Raw genomic sequence first — 24,691 nt, forward strand, 5'->3', positions numbered from 1 at the left:
TGGTATCCCCGTCTTTACTCAGGCTATTCCTCAGGCTGATTCACCTAGCCATGCAAGCACACACACAGGCATACACTAGCATACACACATTATAACAGACATAGTGTCATATTCCTAAGGAATGTTTACAGTTTTCAAACACTGTCTTCCAAGCTTGTTCTGCGCAATTCACATCTGGTGACAGCGAAGGAGCATCTGCTACAGCTGTATGTTGTGTGTGTGTGTGTGTGTGAGTGTATGTACATGTAGATATATCTATATGTGTGTGTATGTCTACGTGTATTTGTGACCCTCAGCAGTGCCTGCCACCTGTGTGCCGTATGGCTGTATCACTGTATTGCTACAGGCAATGGCTGGCAGCCCACATCTGTGTCAGAGTAACGGGTTTTAACTCTCAAGGCATCGAGTGGGAGAGAGACAGAAATGGAAGGATAGATGAAAAGAAAGAGAGTGAAGAGAGGAAAGAAAGAAGAAAAAGAAAGAAGAAACTAATAAAGAAAGAAAGACAAAGAGAAACAAACAAACAAAAACACTCCCGCTGGCGAATGCTTAAAACGAGTGTACATGTATTTGTGAGTGTCTATGTTTATTTGTGTTTGAGTATTTATGTCATGTCCTACCTATACAGCTGGGTATGGAGCTGTTCCACTGTGCCAGGGCATTGGGAACTGTCAAACATTCAATGGCACTCGATCCCTCCAGCATATAACCTGGGCTGCACTCAAAGCGAATCACTGCGCCAACAGCAAAGTTGTTGCCCATACGGCGGCCGTTCCGGGGCTCAGGGACTGAGCTGCACTGGGTGGCGCTGGTTCGTGGCACAGCTGTGGGAGAAAAGAGAAGAAGAGAGGGTGATTACAGGTGACTGATTTTAAGTTGTTATCTGTCGTATTTCTAAAAAAATAAAAAAATAAAAGACTGTTTTGCACGTCTCTGTTGAACGCTTTAGTTTAGAAAATGAGTTTACTAAACTCTTAAAGGTGTGGATGGATTTCTATAAATCTTACAACTTGATCAATGGAGCAATTTGTTAGAACAGTTATTATATTTGTCAATGTCAGTATGGTCACGGTGTGTCCCAAATAGATTATACAAAATATAATATTCAGCTCCTCTTATTTTCCTCATGGTTCCTTCAGCTGACTTGCAATAAAATACAAAAAAAAAATGAATTATTTATTCATTAAATTTTCTCCAGAGCTGCCATTGCCTTTGGATATCTGCAGCAAACGCCATTTCTGGTACAGTGCATTGTTTAAGAAAAATAACAATTCAAGAGAAAAGTTCCTCTTAGGGGAACAGAAAGACAAGGGAGTTCAAGTACAACATTTTCAACAGACTCATATTCCTCTACAACGTTAATGCTCCACAGCACACACTTCTGCACACACACATGCACACAAAAGCACATCGCGGCTGAGAAAGTGGCTGAAGGTGAATCCTTGTGAAATAACTCAGCAACTCATCTATTATGGAGGGGAACTGGGGCTATTAGAACAGAGAGGAAAATCCAGAAGAAACAAGGCAGTAGGATTTGTTTGTGGGTGTGTGAGCGTGCCGGTGTGTTACGCACTTACCCTGGTAGACCAGGTGGAATCCTCTAGAGCTGGACTGGCCTTTGGAGGTGAAGCGGATCAGGATTTGGTTGGAGGTTGCTAATGGCAACGACTCGCCTGAAGTGGAGAAAAGTTAAAGTTTGTATTGTTTTAAGCAAAGTGCTGCCCTCGGTTGAGATAATATTCGTGTGGGCACATATGACTGCTACCTACTGAGCCACTTATGACTCACACAGTGAAATAACTAATATTTCCCTTACCTGTTTAATATAAAACTACTTAAGTGTGAAAGTTAATGACTATTTTAGGGTCTCTGAATGTTTATATATTTACAGGCTCTGATCGTCTAGCGTTGCAAGCGTGAAATAATAATGTGTAGAGAACTGATGTCAGTGAAAATCTGTTTTGCTAGGTTATATTAGAATTTCACACATGGACTGACGTCGATAAAAATATATAATATGCTTATAAGGCTTTATATGGAACGATACATATCACAATATGTAAATGCATGGTGATTATTAAGATTAGCCTGGTATGTTGCTGTCAAGTCTAAGCTTATCTTCTATGCTTATTGGATTATTGGATTGCCAACAATTTCCTTCAGCTAAATTGTGACTAAAAGGGAGCCCTGATTACTGGCACTGATAGCATTGTGTCACAGGTACAGCTGACCCCCTCATTATGCTCTAGGTGCTTCTTTCTTGTTTTTCCAGCTCAGAAATATTTCAAAATTACAGTTGATTTCTTTGTCTTTGTCCCAAACTACTGTAACTCTCTATTTACATTCACAGTTAAATGATCATTGTAGAATGGGCAGCTGGATTGAAATGGTGCAGAAACACTGTAGAACCAACTGCACGGATCACATCTCCCCTGGCTTCACTTTTACTTGCTGACTGTGAAATACAGAATCAAATTCAAGGTTGGGTTTTTCACCTGCTGTGTAAGGTTCTCTAGCTCTTAGCGGCATACTGTATGGGCTAGACTCTAAGGTCAAAATTGACCAGGGCTTACTGTCTGGTCACCTCTCAAAATTCAAGCCAAAGGGTGTCTGAGCCTCTGCTGTTTTAGCTTCCAGATCATAGAACAGCCAATATACACTCAGCCAATCAGTTATCATAAATGTTGCAAATGACATCTGAAAATCTACATATGCGGACAGACCTTTCATTCATGTTTTGTTTGGTCTTGGTTTGTGAGGTCTGAGAACTGTAAATCTTTGACTATAAAAAAAAATCCTTAGAAACAGGATATTTAATCACTGAAATTACTGATGTGATTTCTTACTATCTTCATCAGCTCACCTTTGTAATTAAACACAAGAAATACCCCTATGATGTCTCTACTGTGGTGAAAAACTATTTGTTGACTGACATAGAACACGATGCAAAGTGTGAGCATCTCTGTCTGCCTCTCTGTCTTTCGCTCAGTGTGCTGCTGACTGGCTCTCTGCAGTGGATCTCATTACTCTGTGTCTGCTTGCTGTCACACTGTAGTGGGAGGCAGACGTGCTTAACCCCAGAGGCACGTGTGTGTGTGTGTGTGTGTGTGTATGTGTGTGAGAGTGAGTGAGTGTATCCTCTCCAAGCATGTTTCACTCACGTTTTTGAGTATGACTATCTCAGTGCCTTTAAGTACAGTGTTCCGAGATAGCTCAAATGGCACATTTCTTAATGTCTTATCATCGTGATTGTTCTACTTCAACTGTTGGATCCCCAAGGCATGCTGGGTAGTTTATTACAGGAAACCCTTGCTGCGTGCTGTCATGGTGACAGTGTTTCATAATTTGCTGTGCAGGGCAGGTATTCATCCAGACAGATCAAACATGTGTCAGCATGTAACTTATCACACCTCTGGCCACTTTCCAGATCTAAACCACTTTGCCCTTAAAATGATCATCTACGCTGGCATATGACTTACAAGGACAGATAAAACGTTGGCTGAAAGTCAATAGTCAAAATTCAGAGGCATTACTTCTTAGTGTGCACTGGTTCAGATACAGCAGTCATGGGCAACAATGAGCCTCGTTCACAAACAGTGCATACACACAAATCTGTCCTTAAACCATGCATACAAATTATTTAAGCTAAAAAATCCAGGATTCATCAATATGTTCTTATCTGAATTTTTTCTTACTCTGCGAAAGAAATTTAGAACTACCTTAGACCATGCCAATGCACAAATCATAAACATTCCACGGTCTTAAAAAATGATATAGTCAATATTTATTCAGTATGTTAGAATCACAATTATTTAAAAAAAAAAAAAAAATGATTGGACCTAAATATACAACATGTAAAAGTGTGAAATTTCTAATAATACATATTTACTACTTACTAAAATTAATAGCCAAGTAATCCATCATCATAAATGTTATGAAATAATTAATTAATTAATTAATTAAAATTGCTCTGTTCCTACTTTAAGATGACAACAGTTTATATATTGGAATTTTCATATTGGAATGTGACAGTGATTAATTTCCCCCCATCAGATTTGGCAGTGATATATGTAGCTGGTCGACCTGCAGCCTGCTCAGTGTCCTCACAGCCTGACAGCTCAGTAGTGGCACAGGGAGGAGCGCTCCAGACGAAACACGATGTGCACCTGGCGCAGCAGTAGAGATTTATTTAGATGAATTACACAGATCTACACTTTTACCAACTTTTTATTTTGTTACAGACATAGTGGTGGAACAGGTGCGCAGGCTGTATACAGGGTTCACAAACGGTTGTGCCACTGACATGTTTACCTGCCAAATCTGCCTTTTCTGGCTTCTACTTCTGAAACTATTATTTGCATTTCACTTGCAGTAAAGTTTTTGTATATTTGTACCATCACAGCCCTCTTTGCAATGAGTGACAGCCCTCTCCACTGCTGCACCACTCCAACAGAGCTTTCCTTACATAGGAAAATGGGGGGCAGGGTAGTAAGCTAATTACCGACAGCGGGCATGCACCTATCAATTTAGAGAGATTCTGATTCACTAACATACGCATGGTGGTAAGAACAAAATTGGCCGGTGTGCACGTGTCATGAATCTGATGGTAATTTTGCATGCGCACATATTTTGTGCGCCAAGTAAGGACATTTCTATGCACATATTAGTGGATGAGGCCCAATGTCACAGATTAATACTCCAGCTGTTAAACCACAACTCAAACAGGGATAAAAAGAGATTTAGCCCAGTGGGAATAACATGAAATGAGGAATGAATTTTTAGTTTATGAATAATTATTTGGCATTTATTCAGCAGCATGTTTGCAGTGACACAAATGTAGCAAACGTGTGTTTCTGTCAAAAATGCGCAAAAAAAAAGGTGTTCAAACCTAAATTAAAGAGACATTTTCCCTTTTTTGAGATCAATTCAGAAATTACCATTTAGATAAGTCTCCCTGATTTCTTGATTCAGTTCTTTTGTCCCTTCTGCCTTCATGTCATCTCCTTTTCTTTTTTTAATTCCCACCTTATATCATTTATTTATTCTATTCTCCCTCTCCTCTCGTTTTATTCTGTTTGTCATAACTGCTTCTGATAATTCACAGTCATTGCCTTTTCTTTTCAAAAAGAGTGATTTGCCTCACCAGACATGACAGTAATGAAAACATACTGGCGAATGCTATACTGAGACAAGTTGAATGTAATATACCCTTCAAGGTCATCATATCACAGCAAACTGCCTTGTGTTTTGACTACTGTGATTTACCATGCTTGACAAATGATATCCTGCCAACCACCAAAATACTCATTACATGGCTGTATATTTACTGCACATAATGACAGCTTGTATATTTAGACTGTATGGGCTTACTTTATAAGCTCGCAGATGTGTATGTGTGTAGATTTAAGAGCTTCCTGGTATCTGTATGGTAGATGCAGGTACACGCTTCTGGATTATGCCTAATTTGTGCTAGTTATGCCTGCGTGCACTTGTTCTTCGGCGGCGCTGTCTGTGTGGGCTAAAAGTCTCTCTTCTTTTGCCAAAGTGTGTCAGTTCTGCTCTGCCATGCCCGGTTAGAAAGTGCTGTGAACCTGCCGCCAGGAGTCCGCAGTTAATATAGCGTCCTGTTTATTGAGCTGTAAACTGGATTTTCTGAGGCTGCCCTGGACACAAACCAAAGTAATCATTTTGCTTTTGTCAAGCCACAGGCAGGCTGAGATGGAGAGCTGCCCTAAACTCACACACCTTTTACACTCGCCGACTCTTGAAAGGTTGAACCTGCCTCATTCGAGCTATTCCTTTTGTAGCCCATCACAGTTGCGGCATTTATCGCATCCATGTATTCACGATTTTATAACACTGTTGTGACAGAAATCACTCCTTCTCCCTCTTCTTCTCTCTTGACCTTACAACAGTTATCCTTTTTTGCTTTTCTACATCTTTTTAGAACGCCGCTTTATGCAATTCTTTTCATATGTACTTATGTATGTACTATAAAGTAAAGCATACATAAACATTCCCACGCATACTGTAGTATACACAGTATGAAAAGAATTGCATGAAGTAATGATGTAAACGAATGTAGAAAAGCAAAAAGGATGACAGATGTGATTTTAAACTGTGGATAATTAAATGCTGTAAGGTCTCATTTTTTGTTGTCATCCCTTTTATTAGGTAATACGGTATTTTCAAAGTAAAATAATAAAAAAAGGAATATTTACAACAATTTGTAATGGCATGTTGCCATCTTTTGTGTGTTGATTTCAGGTAATTACTGCATGTAATGTTTTAAAATGTTTTGTTGTAATGTTACGACTCTTTTGCACTCAATATGTTATCCGTTCAAAATCTCTCTGAACTAGAAATTAAAGCTGCAAATGTGGCATAAAAATGAACTGAAAGAGACAGTTGCAGGCTGGGAAGTTGAGCAAATATTATTAAAGTAATGTGCTGTAAGGCTATAATTCAATAATTACAATATTGCCATAATATTAATGCTTTGAGTTGGTGCATTAGTTTCAGGTAGGCCATGATTACCTGACTTAAACTTGTGTGTGTTCGTACGCATGCACACTTATTTTGAGAGTTGACTTGTGTTTGTGCCATATCAGTTGAGGTGTATGTGCATGCAAGTCTTCTTGAGTCTGTCTGCTTATATGTTATCCCCGTGACTCTTTAAGTTGTTGTTGTTGTCACTGTTTGAATTGTGTTCCAGCTCACTGGAGCCCACCTGCAGCCACAGCAGCTCTGCCTGTGTCAGCAATTTGTCTCTGAGTTTAACTGGATCCTTATGAAAGGGATACAGCTAAGACAACATTTTTATTTAGTCCCCTGTCATGTCAGAAATAATGACTAGGAGATCAAACAGTCAAATCACATTTGCTGATGCTGAATATGAAACAAAAGCTGTGCAAATGTACATGAGTCATGTCTTGCCTATCTGCAGTTCTATGTAAACAGCTTCTCTTTTCGACCTCCTGAAGTTTGATATCTGCTGAAATATCCCCTCGCAGCTAGACAAAAAATGTTTATGCAGACAGGCATCTGAGTGTGAGTGTGTTTGTGTTTAAGTACCTGTGTGCGCTCCAGACAGGGAGCTAAGAACACGGGAGTGCTGCGTCGCCCCGTCGTAAACTTCCACGATATCATTCAGAGCTGTCTGGAAGAAGGCGAATTGGCTGAAGACCACTAGAAAAGACAGATATGGACACAAAATTGACATCAGAGGAAACTGAAATGAGCTAAAATTAGTCGCTGCATCTCCGTCACAGTAAAAACTAAATTCCAACCCATTTAAAACGGCACAAAATCCATTAAGTAGTACTCTGTAGTATCCACATTCAAAAGACTAATATCAACAGCAGTTTCAATCAAAATATCTTCTTTAAAGCAAGGTGGATAATACCAAAAACAACACAACCAAAAAGTGTTATTATACAGTGAAGATCAGCAATTCTGTCTGGGCTTGATGGCTAGTCAGTATATGAAAGGCTTTGGCACTGACAGCTGATCTGTTGTATAATGTGCAGCTAAAGCTCCACGTTGGTGCTTTCAGCTTTTCAATCCACCTTTTCTACCGCTACTGCCTGAACATATTCAGACCTTTCACATTCAATCTAGGTCTGGTTTACTTGTGGCAAATATTGCAGGTTAAAGAGAGGGATGAAAAGGACGGAGGAGAGAGGAAGAGGTTAGAGGTGACATGATGACTAGTGCTCTCTATTAGGTGTGATGGCAGGACCTTATCTTCGACCATGACTCAGCATCTGTTATCTCCTACTCATCTTCGGTGGTTTCAGTGGTTTCCTTTATTTGTGCATCATCTTCATCTCTATCTGTGACAAGAGAAGCCAGAGGCTACAGCAGCACACATCCTGTCCTTCTGCATTGAGGAAAATAGCCTATCATTAGGGCTGGTACATCAGCCTAATGAAAAACGGCAAGAAGAAAGCATTTGCGGCTCTGCATGACAAAGTTTGTTGCCTTGGGCGTCACTGTCATTTTCCTGGAAAATGCAAATGTGGACTTTAATTATTTCAATTTTCTTTTGACTTCGCTGAGTGAAATATGTTGCCGACAGGGTCCCAGAAGGATGGGTGCCCAGTCGTTCTGGAACGGCGCCAGAGCTCCGAATGGGCGTCATGACCTCGACATTCAAGAGACTGGGCCCAACACATGCCGGCCTCTGCTGTTTGGTGTAATTTAACAATGACATGACTTGAGCTTTCCCTTTGAGAGGCACAACGCTGATAACTCATTAAAGAGCCAGAGGGAAGAGAAAAAAGAGGCAGGAGATAAAAAGAAAAGTCAGAGAGAGAGAGAGAGAGAGAATGAAACAGGGAGACATTGTGGGCAAGTAAGTGAAACGTGTTTTGTTCGGGAATTTGCATGTTTGAGCCGTGTCACACTTCTGCATTGTTTTCGCTTTCAGAATAATTTGCTGCTCCTACAGTATCGGATCACATATCGGACGGAAGCTGTGACCTTTAAGATGGAAATGCCAGAAAGTAGAGAAACTCCAGGAACTCTGAATGTTCCAGACACCAATTATTTTTTTGGTGCATGCGAGTGGGGGTCTCAGACAGACATATTGTACGCCTGGTGTGTAAGATAGTGATTAAATTGCTGCACCAAAGTAATGTGACAGTATGTGTATGGCAATGAGACAGATGGATATGGGAACTATCAATCACTGTGTGATATCACCGTGTGTAGGGAAATATGAATATATGCGTTCAGTAAACCTCTGACTAAAGCACTTTAATTGCAAGGTAAGAAGACGGTGTGTGTGTGTGGGAGCTTTTACAAGTTTTCCACAAACTTGTTTTCCCCCACGCACCTGTCACCTGAATATTCAAGTGTGAAAATAGCTCGACTGTTTTTCTTCTTACTTCAATTATTTTCCACATTAAAATAATGTATAGAATTTGGTGAGGCACTTGGGCATTTTGTGCTTTATAAAATAGTTACACCTTAATTAAAAAAACACTGATGCCCACCTGTACATCCTCACAGGAACATACAAGTGAAAACACGTCAGAAAATACAAGCAAACACAGTAATGCATTGCTCTTCCTTTGCTTACCATAATCCTTGGGCACGACGACAGAGTACAAACAGGTTCTTGCGCTGCTGTAGTTGCCAGGGTAACCGGGAGACAAGACCACTCCCTCCAAACCTGAGTACTGTCCACCACATGGAGCTAGAGAGAGACAGGCATGAGACATGAAGAGACGACAGACAAGAGGACAAGGCAAACAGAGAAATAAAGGTCTGAAGCCAATAGTGTAAGATTCCATTTCTCCCACACCTCTTGCTATTCCATCCCCCCTGTTCCATCACTCCTAAATTACTTTTCTTGTCTGATTGGGCTTTGGGTGGAAGATGTCCCTGGTGTTTGCCACAGTGAAATTGCAATGTTTTCCAAGTGTCCCTCTGGGTTAGCCTGGGTGAGATGAAGCCCGAATCTCCTCCTCTCCTGCTTGAAGCCCCTAAAAATGCTCTGCGCGTGCTTGAGTCTTTGTGCGAGTGCTGATCCCATGCATGTGAATGTGTGTTTTGCTTGTATGAGAATGTGCGTGATGTGAGCGTGTGTTCCACCCTTACGTATAACTGAGGCTTCACACTGTGAGAGCCAGATCCGGTGGTGTCAGGGATCTTTTACCAAGCTTTCCAGGGGGAATATACACAGTGTGTGTTAGTCGTGCCTTGGGAATGTCAGGGAACAGCCGGGATGATGCAGGTTTTGCCAGGAGTGTGAGGAGCAGATATGCAAAATAAGCAGCGTTCTTCAAACCGCAGATTAAATTAAAGCTACACCCTCACATTTATTGACATTAGCAAAACCCACACGAGCTCTACACATATACCTGTAGGATATAGCTCTGTGCAAAAAAAAGCACATAATCATACGTGCATGTTTACACGTGATAAAATCTATAAGCACTGATGCGGTTTGTGTTCATAACAACTGTCTCCAGATGTCAGTGTTTACCAATGCAGATGGGTTTGGGTTTGTTCCAGCTCGGCTTGCCATCTCCCCCCATGATGCAAGTGAGGGTTGGGTCTCCCTCTAGTGTATAGCCGCTGTCGCAGTGGTAGGTGACCGTGGAGCCCAGCTTGAGGTCGGCGCCCACCCGTGTCCCATTGCGCACCAGACCCGGCTCGAAACAAGACTCCCTGGGGTTCTCTGTGGAAAGAGGTAACACGGTGTAAAATCAGTGACAGAAGGGAACGGGTGTTGGTATTCAATAAAAAGGATTTTTACATCGAGCTGCAGCGGTGATACTGGAATAGAAATTGTTTTCCGCCTCGGGTTCCTGATATTCTCGGATTTCCTTTCCTTTTTTCCGGCTACTCTGTGCTTTCCTCTTTCAGTAAATATATCTCACTGACTGCCACTTTTCTCTCTAGCCCTTGACGGTGCCCTCTCATCTGTGGCTGCTGGAGGTATGTATGGCTGTGGAGACAGACAGGCAGCTGATTGAGAGTGGCATTGCTCTGGCCCAAGGTCTGCTGACTGCACACAACCGCCTCTCACACAACGCTTTGCTGTGCAGTCAACTAGAGAAGACAATGCACATACGCAAGCTTTCTTTCTCTCACACACACACACACACACACGCGCGCGCATATTCACCCCAATCACAAGCTCACATACACACACACACACACACACACACACAGTTTCTAACCACATATCAATCACCACTCCTGAGGTCGTAAGAAAGATGTCTTGCTCAATCTACCATCACATTGTTCCCAGGTGGAAAATGTGCATGTGAGAGGAGGCCTGTCAATTTGGCACACTTCATACCCTTACAACTAAAATAAACATAGGAAAAATGCCCAAATCAATCTAGCTCAATCTTCAACACAGTCCGCTCTAGTTTAACAGCTAACTTCAATATTTGATGACTTCACACAGATGCATACAAAAGGGGAAGGTGAGTTAAAAGTTATCTTTTGTCGGGAAAAATTTCAAAGCCAGACAAAAATATGTGAAACTCTCAATCTCAACATCAACTAGGGGAAAGCAAACTTTAAATAGGCAATACTAACGATGTTCATATTATAAAAGCATCCATTTGCAAAGGTCAGTGTGGATGCTGACAAAGAAGAACGTCACTGAGACATCTCTTTGCCTCTTTCTCACGGCAGTGGTATTTACAAAAGCCGTTTTGTTACCTGTCTCTGAGCTAACAGTGTTAACTCCCTGTTTTCATTTTGAATCTAACTTTACTAAAGAGGAAAAACATATTGGCGGTGATTCTTACATTGGGTTTTCTCTTGTTCCACCATCTGCCATCTAGAGAAGGGTTCTATGTGCACTATGAAAAACATCCTCCTCCTGTTGTGTACCATGAAGCAAATTTCCTTTTGCTATACAACAAGCATATTTGCTGAACAATCATTTGTGATTACAGTAATTAGAAGAATGTGCGGATCATTTCTAAGTAAGGTTCTGAAGATTTACTGATGATAAAAAATTACATGTAGCACCTTGGAAAAATGCCTAGTTTCTAAGCTGAAAGCTGAGGACCTGCTGACCGGACAGGAGGCTGCCCTTCATGGCTGAACAGAGTGCTGGGGCTGCATGTGGTCTGTGTGTCTGTCACCTAGGGCACCTGCTCTAGACAGGTTGAGCCCTTTCATGAGCTGAGCTAGACCCCAACCTTCCCTCGCTGCCTCCTTCATTAAACCAGCGCACCTGGCAAGAGACGGTGGAGGCGTGATGGATGTAGTAGGCATTAGGTGTGGACCGGTCCTGGACGCAAGCTAGCTAGTGAGGAGGAGGTCAGTCACCGCAAAAAAAAAATGATGGCCGATTCAACGAGCCTTGCCCTGGGATGTTTGTAGGTGCGGGGGGGAAAAATGGGTGAGAAGCATCATCTGTTTTGGAAAATACTCAAAGGAGTTTAAGTGATGTGATGTGAAGTGAAAATGAGCCAAGGAGTGGGTGAAAGGATTGTATTCGATTAGACAGATGTGACTATGAGGGTGCTTGTATGTGTGTTTTTCTCCGTGTATATCTGTCCATGTCTCTGTCTATGTGTGTTATTCAAATGTGGCTCAGGCATGGAAAGTTTTTGCTCACATATTTCCCTGGAGAGCCCAATCAGACATGGCCAGAGACACAGAAACAGAAAGACATAACGATTGCTTGGTAAAGAGGCTGACAGCACCTCGGGCAGATTTTGTAATGCAATTTTCAGCGGCGGGCTGACCAAATACTAGCTGGGCCAACTCGTCAACTTGATGCTTCCTCACCAAACAGATCCAAACCCGCAGCCAAATATGCTTTTGTGCCATGTTGTTTGTCTGAAACTGAGGAGGTAATTTATGTATTATTTGGTTATGGTTCATTAGTGTGGAGAATTGGAACTGGGGAGAGGGAGTTTTTCTGAGCCACACACTGGGTCCATCTGCTCTACCAGATTGGCCATATAATATCACACACTGTATCACACACTGCAGTAAATATTGCTGGGAGTAGGTTAAGGGGTAGGCTCTGTAACACTTTCACCAAAACACTGTGTTGGACCTCCATTCATGTGCGACTTACAGATGAATCGCAGTAGCGTTCTAAAATCACTTGAATTGCTTGCATAGATCAAATCCCATCTGAACACCGGCCAAGAAACAGAGCTTGGGTCGATCTGGAATTGGTTAAACGTCTGATACCTTAAACAGCTCTAAGTGAGGTTGGGAGATTTAGGAAGATTTAACACTGTTCTCTCAAGCAAAGCCCTTAACGAAGATGCCCTGTCTAATTTAGAGCTTGTACGGCGTCTGTATATTTGTTAGGAAAGACTTTAACATATAGACACTGAGGCGTTCCCTTGTGAGGCTGAAACACAAATGGAGAAAACACAGATGTGTCGTGTTATCCTTAAACCAATTGGCCATCTTTCATGGATGTCTGTGATCATTCTGCGCCATGTGTTTGTACAGAGTACGTCATATGAGCAAATAAATTCGGGTCCCCCGAACAACACGCTGCGGCCAGCTAAGCCTAGCCATGAAACAACAAAACAGTGTGTGCTCTAATTTATGAGAAGCCGTTAATGCAGCTGCAAAGCGCTGATCAAAAAGAGCTTAAGCACACATGCTGTCAGCTTTTCATTTTCATAATTCTTTGTGTTAGTCGGCTACTAGAGGAGGTACAGATCAATAATTACGCACAAGCAGACCATGGCACAAATGGGAGTGTGGCGATCGGGATGCTGCAGCACAGACACCCCGTTCTTTCTCTGAAGCAATTTTCACACCACTAATCTCACTCGCTTTGGACTAGACACAGGAAAAAGTTAAAAAGAAACAATCTGCAAGGTCGATAAGCAGCAGAGGGTAAATCCATTCTCTCTCTGCCAGAGGAAACATTTTAAAACATGAATTGTTTAGGGGATAAAGCCTCACATACTATTTAAAATTCACTGTTTTGTTCAGGATTTTCAAGACACTGGAGATGAAAAAAACTGATGATTAAAAATTCTTAAACATGCATACAAAGATACACAAAATACAAGCTTGCACTAGCTTAACAGGTTTGCCCAATTAGCCAAATACTGTCATATCTCCGACCAAAAAGTGCACACCTGTGTACTGCAGCACAAATCCATTGCTGCTGAGGGAAGCATCACTGCGGAAAGCCAGGAAGAGTGTGTTGGAGCTGCTCTCAATGCGATCCGGGACGTCTGTGCCATAGAAACTACCCAGCAAGGGGCTGAGGGAGTCTGGCCCGTCGTAGATGTGTAAGAAGTCATAACTGGGCTCCAAGCTGAATCTAGTTATGGAAGCATAAATTAAACAGTATTGGAATATTTCCAACAAGATGTGCTATTTAAGGTAACAAGAAAATACACTGGGTATTGGTGGTATAATTTGAAAACAGGTTCATAGTTTTAATCATATGGCGTTATAAGATTAAATATAAACATGTCAATTAAAATATTTAAGTGTTGCTTTATAAAATATGTTGATAGCAATGACACCAGATCCTGCAGTTAGTGTGACGCTGAAGCTTACTGATTGAAGCTAAGAGCGATGACATAGTCCTGTGTGACAGTAACGGTCCAGTCACACTCCCTCCCATGAGGGTAAGGTTCAGGATAATCTGGAGACAGAATCAGCCCACTTGGACCAGTCAGATTCCCTCCACATGGAGCTATGAAAAGGGAGAAATTGATTACGATTCAATCTCACAAAAAAATCTAACAATACACGACACTGGAACACCGATTTTCACAGCTAAAGATGTAACAAAACATCTACATTTTATAGATGGTATTATTATTATCTCATTTATCAGATTTTCAATGTAAATATTGTTTTGTGAAAAGAGTTGTCTGCCTTATTCCACATGTTTCATTATTATTTTGTTAATACACACATATATGGCACATTTTTATGCTAGAGTACAAAAACATAAATACAGGTAGTTTCCAAAGGTCTAAAGAAATACCAACATTAAAAGTGATTAATCCATACTTTTAAGTCTCTTGCTGTATGTCTATGGCCTTTCTGCAGGAAGTTATAGTGGCAGATGCTTAATTGAGGTGTAGTTAATGCCCACTGACATCGTCTTACCATGGTCTCACCTGTAACTATCAGAGAACTGTCCTACTTAACCCCTCACCAAAGAAAATATCAAAATGATTAAGCTAAGCGCTAATTAAACACGGCAGCTAATTACGAGGTCTTAATTGTCGTTGTTAATTACTTCACATTGTTTTGCAAAGTACCAAGTGTGATCATATATAAAAAAAAAATGACTGCAAAAGAGTAGAGGTCTGACAGAGAGGTCTGTGTTGTTATTGAGAGGCAAGATAATCAGATCTCTCTGTCTGCTGCGATGACTTCAAGAAACGTCTGGGGAACAGGGCAATCGGGTTTGCCACTTAAGATTCACTTAAGGAGTCTGTTAGGAATCTGTAATGTCTACCTGTTTCTCATAAGTCAGACAAGCAAGAGAGGTTTTACAGTAGACTGCATTAGGCAGGTTGTAGGGCATAATATAGTGTACTTCATGAGATAACTTTTATTTTTTGCTGTTCCCTTCTATTTATATTGATTATAATTTAAAATTTCAAAACTACATAGAGTTTGCACACATAGATTGTTGGAATATACTATATTTCCATACAAAGTCCTTGTATAGCTTGTCCTTATTCCAGCTTGAAAATAAATTATTTTTAATATATTTTCTTTAATATTATTTATAGGTGTTTATAAAATTGGACCAGTCCATTTATTTAACTTTCCTCCTTGAAAATTGTATAGTCAGAAAGACACCTGTGGCGTGTATAAAAACTGCACGTACTGCATATTCTTATTACCCAGTGGTAGCAATGAATATGTGACATCGTTCAGTCTAGTTCTGATCATATTCCGTGTACCATCATTAGTTATACTTCCTGGTTGCATGCTGTGTTAATAGAGTACCTGTGCACGTAGGAGGGTCTGGCTGCCAGAAAAAGCGACCATTGATCTCAGTGCAGGTGATCCTGTTGGCCCCCTGCAGGATGTAACCAGGATCACACTGGAACACCACATGATCTCCTGGTTCCCTGCTATCACCGCCACGGGTTCCATTAGTGGGCATGCCTGGGTCATTGCAGGAGGTTGCAGTAGAGACTGAAGAAGCAAGAGATGGTTCAATAAGTGAAAAGACATAAAAAGGACCCTCACTTACAAGATAAAAAAGGGGTATTACCTTCATAATTTATGGTTAAACCTGTGAAACCTGTTTTTTTCTTTCTTTACACCCAGTTACCACACAGTCATATAAGCTATGTCTACCTAACATTTCCGTCACGTCCCTCTCAAAGGGTTCTTCCTCACCAGAGAACTGCAGAGCGAAGCCCTGCTTGCTAGTGAAGAAGTCCGTGGTGAACTGCAGGCTGACAGTGTTGAAGGTGCTGTGGGCATCTGGCGGCAGCACTGAGCCACTTAGCTCCCTCAAAAGGACCCCTCCATCCTGGGGACCATCCCAGATCCGGAGCACGTCGTGGACCTCCTCCGTGTGGAAAACAAGGAAATGCAGACTGGTAGAGAAAAAAAATGAATACTTTAGAGGCTATGACAGTTGGTAGATGACATTCAACCTGCCATGCATCTCCCCCTACAGTTCAGACTCACAGACAGTGCCCACCAATCTCAGGCAGACAAAAAGTTTTAGTCCTTTTTTATGGAAGGCAATTGTAGCAGAGGTCTATATCTTGCAATTTTTCCATTAACAGCTTTAGTCAAGAGCAAAAGCTGGACTGCAATTCTTAGACTAATATGGATGCTACAATTAAATATCATGATAAAACAGGAAAAGAACATTTTAGGCTTTTAGAAATACAATTCACAATTTTAAAAAAGGATGAGTCAGAGCTGAGGAGCAGGAAATAAATGGTTTAAATTAAACTACTGAGTATTTAAAAAAATAAATGCACACGCAGTAATAATGTGATTAAAAGAGACAATAAGAATAGAGGAAAGACAAAAACACAGTTAAGGGCAAGTACAAAGAGGGGAAACAAATAGCATTTTAAAGTGAATCACAGACGCCAGATCCAGAGCATTCAATGGATGTTCCACAGTGTCAGTCAAGCAGCTACGTCCACCACAGCATTTAATAGTTTCGGTCTAGACATCAGAAAGATGACGCTGTCAAAGAATCTACTCTTCTTTTTGGCTTAGACAGCTGTCAGACGGCTGGTGGTCCACTGGATGTGAAATGCACTGTAGTTGTGTGTTTGTGTGTGTGTGGATGTGTGTTTAAGTAGGACAAAAGAGCTAGAATGTGGTATTTTACAATAGATTAGAGACTGGCAATGTTGTTGACACTCAAAACACTAAAGGAGTGATTTAAGTTTTATCCTGTGGCACAGTCTCAGATACTTTCAAAAATGATAAAAACACAGCTCATTTTTTTTCCATCTCATTTCATTTTCACTTTTGATTTTTTTTTCCACCTAAACAACTCCTGTACTCCATTTCCTAACATATAATTTTAAACTTAACAAGTTGAATGGTAATCTCTGTCCCAGTCATCCAGAGTGAATCATGGTACTTTATGTGCTTTTAGTATCCTCATCCCTTTACACACATACACACAGAGCCTTGAGCTACAGATGATGCAGAGTAAAAACAGCAACCCACTGATATGTCGGGTTTAGCAACAAGTTCCCACCGTTTCTGCATAATTGGTGTCAGACTCCGATTCCCATACTGTCTGATGTGTGAGCAGCAGCCAGAGGCTACTGAACAATGCGCTGTGTGTGTGGATACTGTACATAACCTACTTGACAAGTCCTGTCGCAATGCTTGTGAAAGAAGTGCACATAAAACAAACAGAGGCAGACAGCCGCACCAATACATATCCACGCAAATGTACACTGATAGGTATATTTAAGTGTATGCTGCAGTACACACTCATACGTAAGCATCCATGCCTGGGAAACAGCTGCAGGTGCAGAGACATGCATACATACAGTACACACCTTACCCAGCTTATCTCTGCAAAGCAGAACATCAAGTTTCTTACTTTTATCATCGTCTAAGAACTAGCATAAACCCTAATCCCATTCATTGTGCTTATTCCTCTGCTTGCAGTTCTCTTGCTGATATTCACTCAAGGATAATGCCCTGTGATATGCATTAATCATTCAAAGCGCAATAATAACGTTGTACATTAAAAATAAATAGTAATACATCACTAATACATATGACCTGTTATAAGAGATAGAAGAACAAGCAAGCTAAACCTGTTTATTTCTTCCCAATAATCTGGGCCGCATAAACAACCTATTGTGATTTAACGTGTATTTATTGTTTATTAAGACTTAGAGAAGACACCCATTTCTTTTATTAAGAGTGGCAACAGCCTCATATCTTATATTGTTTGCAATGTAACTGATTGAGGACAGAAAACGCAGCTAATATGAGGCTTCAGCCATCCAAATTGGTCCAGTGGACATCCTCCAAAGTTACAGCATTTTTAGTACAAAATTCCCTCTTTTTGTTGATATTCCTTCACTGCTGCTCAACAGGGGAACATGAAGAGAGAACTTAGTACTAAAAATAATTTTTGATATTCACTTAATTTGACTAATTTGGACAGGTCAAGCCTCATATAAGCTTTAGATAAACTTTCAAAAACATTTTTGCACAAAACGACAACTGTAGATTTTGTCCGCCATCATTTCCATTGAAAGCGCATTAGGAAGGGATCTGTTGATAGTCAGCATGAACAGGAGGAATGATTACAGCAAGCTTAACCTGTTTCAGGGTATATATGATCACCAGACTATTGTTTTAAGACAGACTGGAAAAACCGTGAATGTATCCTTTCAGAGTCAAAATTCTGGTGATTGTAACAGTGGTGACCCACTACCGCTACCGTTCTTGGCTAGCTCCTGCACCTCCAGCGAACATAGGTTATGCTCAAAGGCCTCCTGTCATGTAGGTGCCTTAGGCAGTCAGATGCTTGTTATGCAAATGCTGTTATGAAACCCTAAGGTACCACGATCCTTTTACCTACGCTCCACCTCCCCACACTCTAGAGGGCAGACACCGAGGTGTTTCATAGGATTTTAAAACATGAATAAAACAAAAAGAGCATGTTTCATAATACGTGTATGTCTGCCTGCATAGACTATTAATGTGTATATGTAGGTAAGTATGTATATGTAGTGTTGAAGGTGTGAGTGAGTGTAAAAGATGGTTCTGGGGATTTGCATGAGCAATGTCAAAATCAAACAGCGGTCACGTGTTGAATCCGTACTCATGTGCTGAAGGATCTCATGTTCTAATGCAACCTTCAGGACTGTCAGACACAGAATGGCATCATGTTCTATTTCCAGATTTATGTGTTAAAAGACAGATGGAAAGGTGGGTGGAAAGGAAGAGGTACGTTGAGGGAAAGCAGAAGGTGAGGGAGGGAACAAAAACAAGAACAACGTTAATCATTGCTGGGTTGCTGGAAGAAGAGGATGATGGCAGGAGGATAAGAGGTTGATGGAGAGCAGAGGAAGCGCTGAAGGATGGAGGGATTTGTGCTGAGCGCTTGGATGGATAGGATGGACGTGGGCTGCATGTTAGGATAATTGGATCCTTTTATACAAGACCTAAATAGCCAATCTCTCCTTGTCACTTTCTGAGAGTGAAGGCTGGGGGGCGGGATAAGGAGATAGTGAAAAAGAAAAGATGGTGAGAGGATAAGAGTGATGCAGGAAGGTAGTAAGAAAATATGTTGATACTGGCATGTAAAAACCTCTCTTTCTCTATTTTTCTTTTACTTGGAGGTCTTAGTAGAACACATGCAGGGCATGTAGCCAAGATGTAATTTCTTTCATGAACCAAACTCTTTTTTTCATTAATCGGCATGTTCTATTTTAACTTTTGTTATGGCTACTCCCCATTCTTCTTGCTTTGTCAGTGTGCTCTGTGATGCAAACTCTGCCGCCACAGCTAACTCTGAGACGTGTGTGTGAAAGAGAGCACAGAGTGTGTGTCAAGGTTCACACTTCTTAAATGTGGACAAAATGCTTCACAGCTACTCTTCCAAAGTTGTTCATTTCAGAGGAACTGGGAAGAGAAATGCTTCCAGTTGGGAGTCCATTTGGAGACAACTTTTCCACTTAACACAAATGCTTGGGGATGAAGTGGAGTGAGTGGGGGTTGGGTATATGAGTAGGAATAAAATGACAGGTTGAAAGAAGTGGAATTAATATATGTCTCACTGAGAAAAAGAAAATTTGGGTCTCTGTAGGCGGTTAACGTTTTTTTTGGAGTCATAGGAAGCCATGTTTTGAAGTTTACGGCTGAGGGCTCTTCCTTACACTTGTCCCTCTCTTAACAAGATAAAATAGTTCAATCAAGTGTCAGAGCAATCGCCGTGAGGAGATGGGAGAAGGAGATGGGGAAGAGAGCGATTTCTCAGGTCTCTTTTGATTCTGCCTTAACTATTTTGTATTCACATGAGAGAAATAGGGTGTTGAGACTCTCATATGAATACAAAACAGTCTAGCTGCAATCACGAGTCCTGTAGGGAGTCTTCAGAATAGGTGTATGTGTGCATGGAGATGATAAATAAGTAAGAGCATGTGTGTGTGTGTGTTTGGTATGGAATGAAAATGAGAATGAGAAAGAAGAGAGATGTGGAGCAAACATACGCATGCAACCACCTTCACTTACAACTAATTGAGATTGTGTGTATAAAGGCAATGTCACACCGAGGGCTAACCTCATCAATATGTGTGGAAGTGGCCTCTGTGGGACTGTCCCTGTGGGATCATCCATCAGGTTTGAGACACATCCATACCATGACATTTTAAAAGAGACCAAGCACACCAGAGAGTACAACCAACACTGGGGTTCTCTTGACACCTGAGCACAGATGTGGTCACAGCAATCTTTGTCCACTTCATGTACTGCAAGGCATATGATGTAATAAAATGTAAGCGGCGTTATCATACACATAATAGAACAGTCACAATTATTTTTACACAGGAAAATGTGTGAAATTGGGAAATGGGGCAGTGAGATAAAAGCAGAGGTTTAAGAACACACACACATCCCTCATCCCGACCCTTAAAAATCTTCTTGAATACCGCTTTAACCTTAAACTAATCCTAATTAAAACAATAAAACCCAAGTCATGCTCCCAAAAATAAAAACAAGCCAAAAAATTGTAACTTTGTTTAAAAAAAATAAATAAATAGAAAGAAAATCGGTATTCTGATTTCAGTGTGATTCTCACACAAGCAAACACACTCACACACACACGTTGTCCTAGGTAACTTTTGGGGACATTACATAGACTTACATTCATTTCCTGGAGAATCACCCCTAACCTTAACCACTACTTGCCTAACTCTAACCCTTACCCTAACCTTGGCCACTGACCCAGCTTTTTCCCCAATTGGGGACACAGCTTTTATCCTCAGTTGGACAAGCTGTCCCCAGTTAACTGGCATTTGGTCTGAAATTTGTCCTCGAAATTAGCCTATGACACACACACACATGGACACACTGAAAACATGTAATACTATTTTCTGGGTTGTGCAAAACCCACTTGTGTGCAAAACCCAATGAAATATATGTGCATATTCATTTTAGACTGAGGGCACAACTTCTGTGGTGGACCATGACAAATTGTGGAGGCACTGCATTGGAATCCTTAAAGGAGGAATCCACCCTAAAATAGAATCCACATTCAGTATGTTATTTCTGAAATGTTTTACAGCTCAGATTTTATCATATTAGAAGTCTCTCTTTAAGCTGAACAGCACTGGCAGTACTGATAATCATACTGTATTTATAACAAGTCTCGGTGATGCTCCACAGACAGTGAACAATGAAACATCTGGTAAGACACTGTGATTTTCTTGAGATCTGAAGATATTTTGTAATTCAGATCTCAAAATAGTTAAATGTAGTTTCAGAGATTAATTGTACCGTTCAGAATCACTAGATTCACACTGAATATTCAGTTTTACAGTATATTCTCCCTTTTAAAGGATGTTGAGTGAGATGATTCTAAGCTCTACGAGTATCTTTATCAACAGAAAACCTTCTGGTGATATGCAATCTTTCCTGAAAGGCCAATATATGGCATTCAGGATGGCACTGTGGATGGCTGCCTCAGTGGCTGCCTTTTGTTTGTTAATTCAGTGCTCTGCCTTAATACCTGTGATTCTTATACCAGAGAGGGAAACAACTCCTGCGGATTTATTTCCCACTTTTCTCGCCTCATCTGTGGAATTACTGGGTATTCTGGTCAAAGGTGCCCACACCTTTTTCATCATACAAAAAAATAACATCTACAAACAGAGTTACAAACATACACACCACACATTCACAAACAGAGCAAAAATCAAAGAAGACAAAAACCACAAAGAGAAAAAAGCCAGACTAGTCAGAGATAAAATACATCAATGTTTCAGCCTATATCAGCCTAACGTTAAAGAGAAAGCATGAGAAAAAGAATAGCAAGAAGCAGCAGGAGAGTGAAGGTGTCTAATAATTGGGCCCCAGGTACTCTCAAATTTTTCATGAAAACCATGTATGTTGCTTCAAAGCCTCTTAAGTTGTACCCCTGAGACCAGTTCCCTAAACTATCTGGAGAAACAAGAAGCACTGGTAGTCTTCCATTCCTTAAGAATTATCCTGTTTACTACTAACATACCAAACATAAGGGTCTGCTGTGCAGTATGAGGCAGTGCAAGAAGCTTTAGAACAACCAAACAAGGCAATAATGCATCAGCTTCAATCTGCAAATCATAAATTTTACTATATCAAGTAAAGATATCCCGCCAAAAAGGGCCAATCAAACAAGAAAGTATGACCTAGAGTACCTTTTGAGAAGTTACATCTGTCACTAATATCTGATACATTAGGATACATTTTGTTAATCTTTTCTTTTTAATAATGTCTATGTAATCTATACATTACTTTGAACTGAATCAATTGCAACCTGGCATTAATTGAACCTAAATGGATCCTCTCCATCCCCTCGCTCCACCCTCCTTTGATATGGTTTGATGATACAATAGTCGTATTATAAAACAGTGACAAAAATTTTGAAACAAGATGTTTAGAATCAGGATGTTGTTTCATTAAAGCATAAAAAGAATTTTCCTTGGATGGGTTTTCAATTTTTTTTTTAATTATTCAAAACAAAATGTCTGACTGAGAAAGTTTCTTTCAGCTCCATACAGGATGCAATGTGATTATTTATCTACAAGTCTGCGATGGTTGTCAGACCATTATCCTTACAGTAAGTAAAGGCTTGATTGGGATGGAATAAAATTATGATTGAAACAAATAGGAGAATAAACAGAAAATCCAGGTGCTTGGAGCTAACCCTTTTAATTTGTTTTAAAATTTTAATTGAGTTTGCAGGACAAAACTATCTACACCAGATGCAATGGATAATCCTTAGTGAAAAACAGAAGAGCTGAAAGAGAATTGTTTCTTGCTGCATGGGACTCCGATTGCAGCCATTTGGGTGTATCAGAGAGCTCATTTGTTTGAGGGAACTGGTCTTGCCAATAAATTAAGGCTCTGGCATTGGCTGCCCAATAATAATGTTGGAACACTGGAAGGGATAAACCCTCCAGTTTCTTGGACTTTTGTAAATGAGCCTTGGAGATACGATGGGTTTAATACCCCAAAACAAATGGCATTATTATTGAATCAAGAATAAAGAATGACAACAAAAGCTTAATTGAAATATTTTGAAACAAATACAGAAACCTGGGGAGCAACACCACCTTAATTGCATTTACACACCCTATAAGAAAAAGTGGAAGAAAAAGACCTCCAAAATCAATATCTCTCTTAAGTGCATCTAACTGAATACAAAAGTTGTTCTTAAATAAGAGCTTAGGATTTACAGGAATAGACAAGCCCAAGTGAACTGGTCTTTGGCAATTTCAAAGGTAAGAGATTCAAGAAAAAGATGATCCAAATATTCTATAAGATGAATAAATGCACTTTTCCTTTAATTAATGGAATACCCATAAAAGCTCCCAAAACAACTGATTAAAGAGAGGAGTGGAGGGAGGGATGAATGGGAGTCTGACAAGAAAATCAACAAATCGTCTGCGTAAAGAGATCATTTACGTTCAATACTCCTCACCTTAATTCCCTTAATAGCAGCATGTTTCCTTATACTAATAGCCAGAGGCCCGAATGCTAAATTGAACAACAGAAGACTGGCACAGCAGCCCCGCCTTGTCCCATGCTTAAGGTTAAAGGATAATAACCTATTACCATTAGTAAGAATGACAGATGTAGGGCAAGCATAGAGCATCTTAATGAGTGATAAAAAGAATTCACCAAAACCATGTCTCAAAGTGGTATGCACATATCTCCATTCAGTCTGGTCAAATGCCCATTCTGCATCAAGTGAGATACCCACAGGCTTATCATTTACTTTATATTTAGCATACATTATATTACATAATCTCTGGGTGTTAAAAAAAGAAAATCTACCAGACACAGAGACATTTTGATCAGGATGTATTAGAGATGAAACATGTCTGCCAAACCTTGTGGCCAGCATCCTTGCTACCACTTTCTGATTGTAATTTAAAAGACTGAGGGGTCTATAAGCCAACGGATCTGAATCAGCCCTCCCTTTCTTAAGTAGTAGATTAACACTGGCCTCATAAAAAGATTGTGGAAATATCTTATTGACAATGGAATGGTTAATCATTCTGAATAAAAAGGGGGTGATGAAATCACTGTACAACTTAAAAAAACAAACCCATATAGGCCTGCGGCCTTACCGCTTGGGAGTGATTTTATTGCCTCTTTAATTTCTTGAACAGTAAAATTGGAATCTAGATCAACATTAGCAGATTCACTTATTTTAGTTAATCTAAGATTTTCTCTATATCATCATCATCAGATGCATTGCAGTTAGATGTATATAACTTTGCATAGAGATCTCTGAAATAGTCATTTATATCTTGAGGATCAGTTAAGATTTCCCCAGAGGAAGACCTAATTCTGAAAATGGACCTACTCGCCTGTGCACCCTGCAGCTGCCTGGCCAACAATTTGCCTGGTTTGTCATTCAATTCAAATTGCTTTTGTCTCAGATCACTGATCTCTAATCATTCAAAATGGTGTTATATTCGTTCATGATACAAGTAGAGATCTTTCATGGACAGAGAGGATGTGTAAGCCC

The 24,691-nt window shown here is 40.4% G+C and overlaps 1 protein-coding gene across 4 annotated transcripts in view; it reads right to left on the reverse strand.

The window, feature by feature from the left end:
• The window catches only part of csmd2 (CUB and Sushi multiple domains 2), a 270,669-nt gene that overhangs the window by 69,874 nt on the left and 176,104 nt on the right, over window positions 1-24,691 (reverse strand). For all 4 annotated transcript variants that reach the window (XM_067611354.1, XM_067611356.1, XM_067611355.1 and 1 more), the window contains 9 exons: window positions 15,844-16,046; window positions 15,445-15,636; window positions 14,029-14,167; window positions 13,599-13,786; window positions 9,995-10,189; window positions 9,086-9,202; window positions 7,075-7,188; window positions 1,578-1,673; window positions 621-824 (listed from right to left, as the gene is read on the reverse strand). In XM_067611354.1, the coding sequence (XP_067467455.1) occupies window positions 621-824; window positions 1,578-1,673; window positions 7,075-7,188; window positions 9,086-9,202; window positions 9,995-10,189; window positions 13,599-13,786; window positions 14,029-14,167; window positions 15,445-15,636; window positions 15,844-16,046 (1,448 nt within the window). The remainder of the gene's footprint in view (window positions 1-620; window positions 825-1,577; window positions 1,674-7,074; window positions 7,189-9,085; window positions 9,203-9,994; window positions 10,190-13,598; window positions 13,787-14,028; window positions 14,168-15,444; window positions 15,637-15,843; window positions 16,047-24,691) is intronic.

The sequence above is a fragment of the Thunnus thynnus genome, chromosome 15 (genome assembly GCF_963924715.1).
Source record: "Thunnus thynnus chromosome 15, fThuThy2.1, whole genome shotgun sequence".
Lineage (NCBI taxonomy): Eukaryota > Metazoa > Chordata > Actinopteri > Scombriformes > Scombridae > Thunnus > Thunnus thynnus.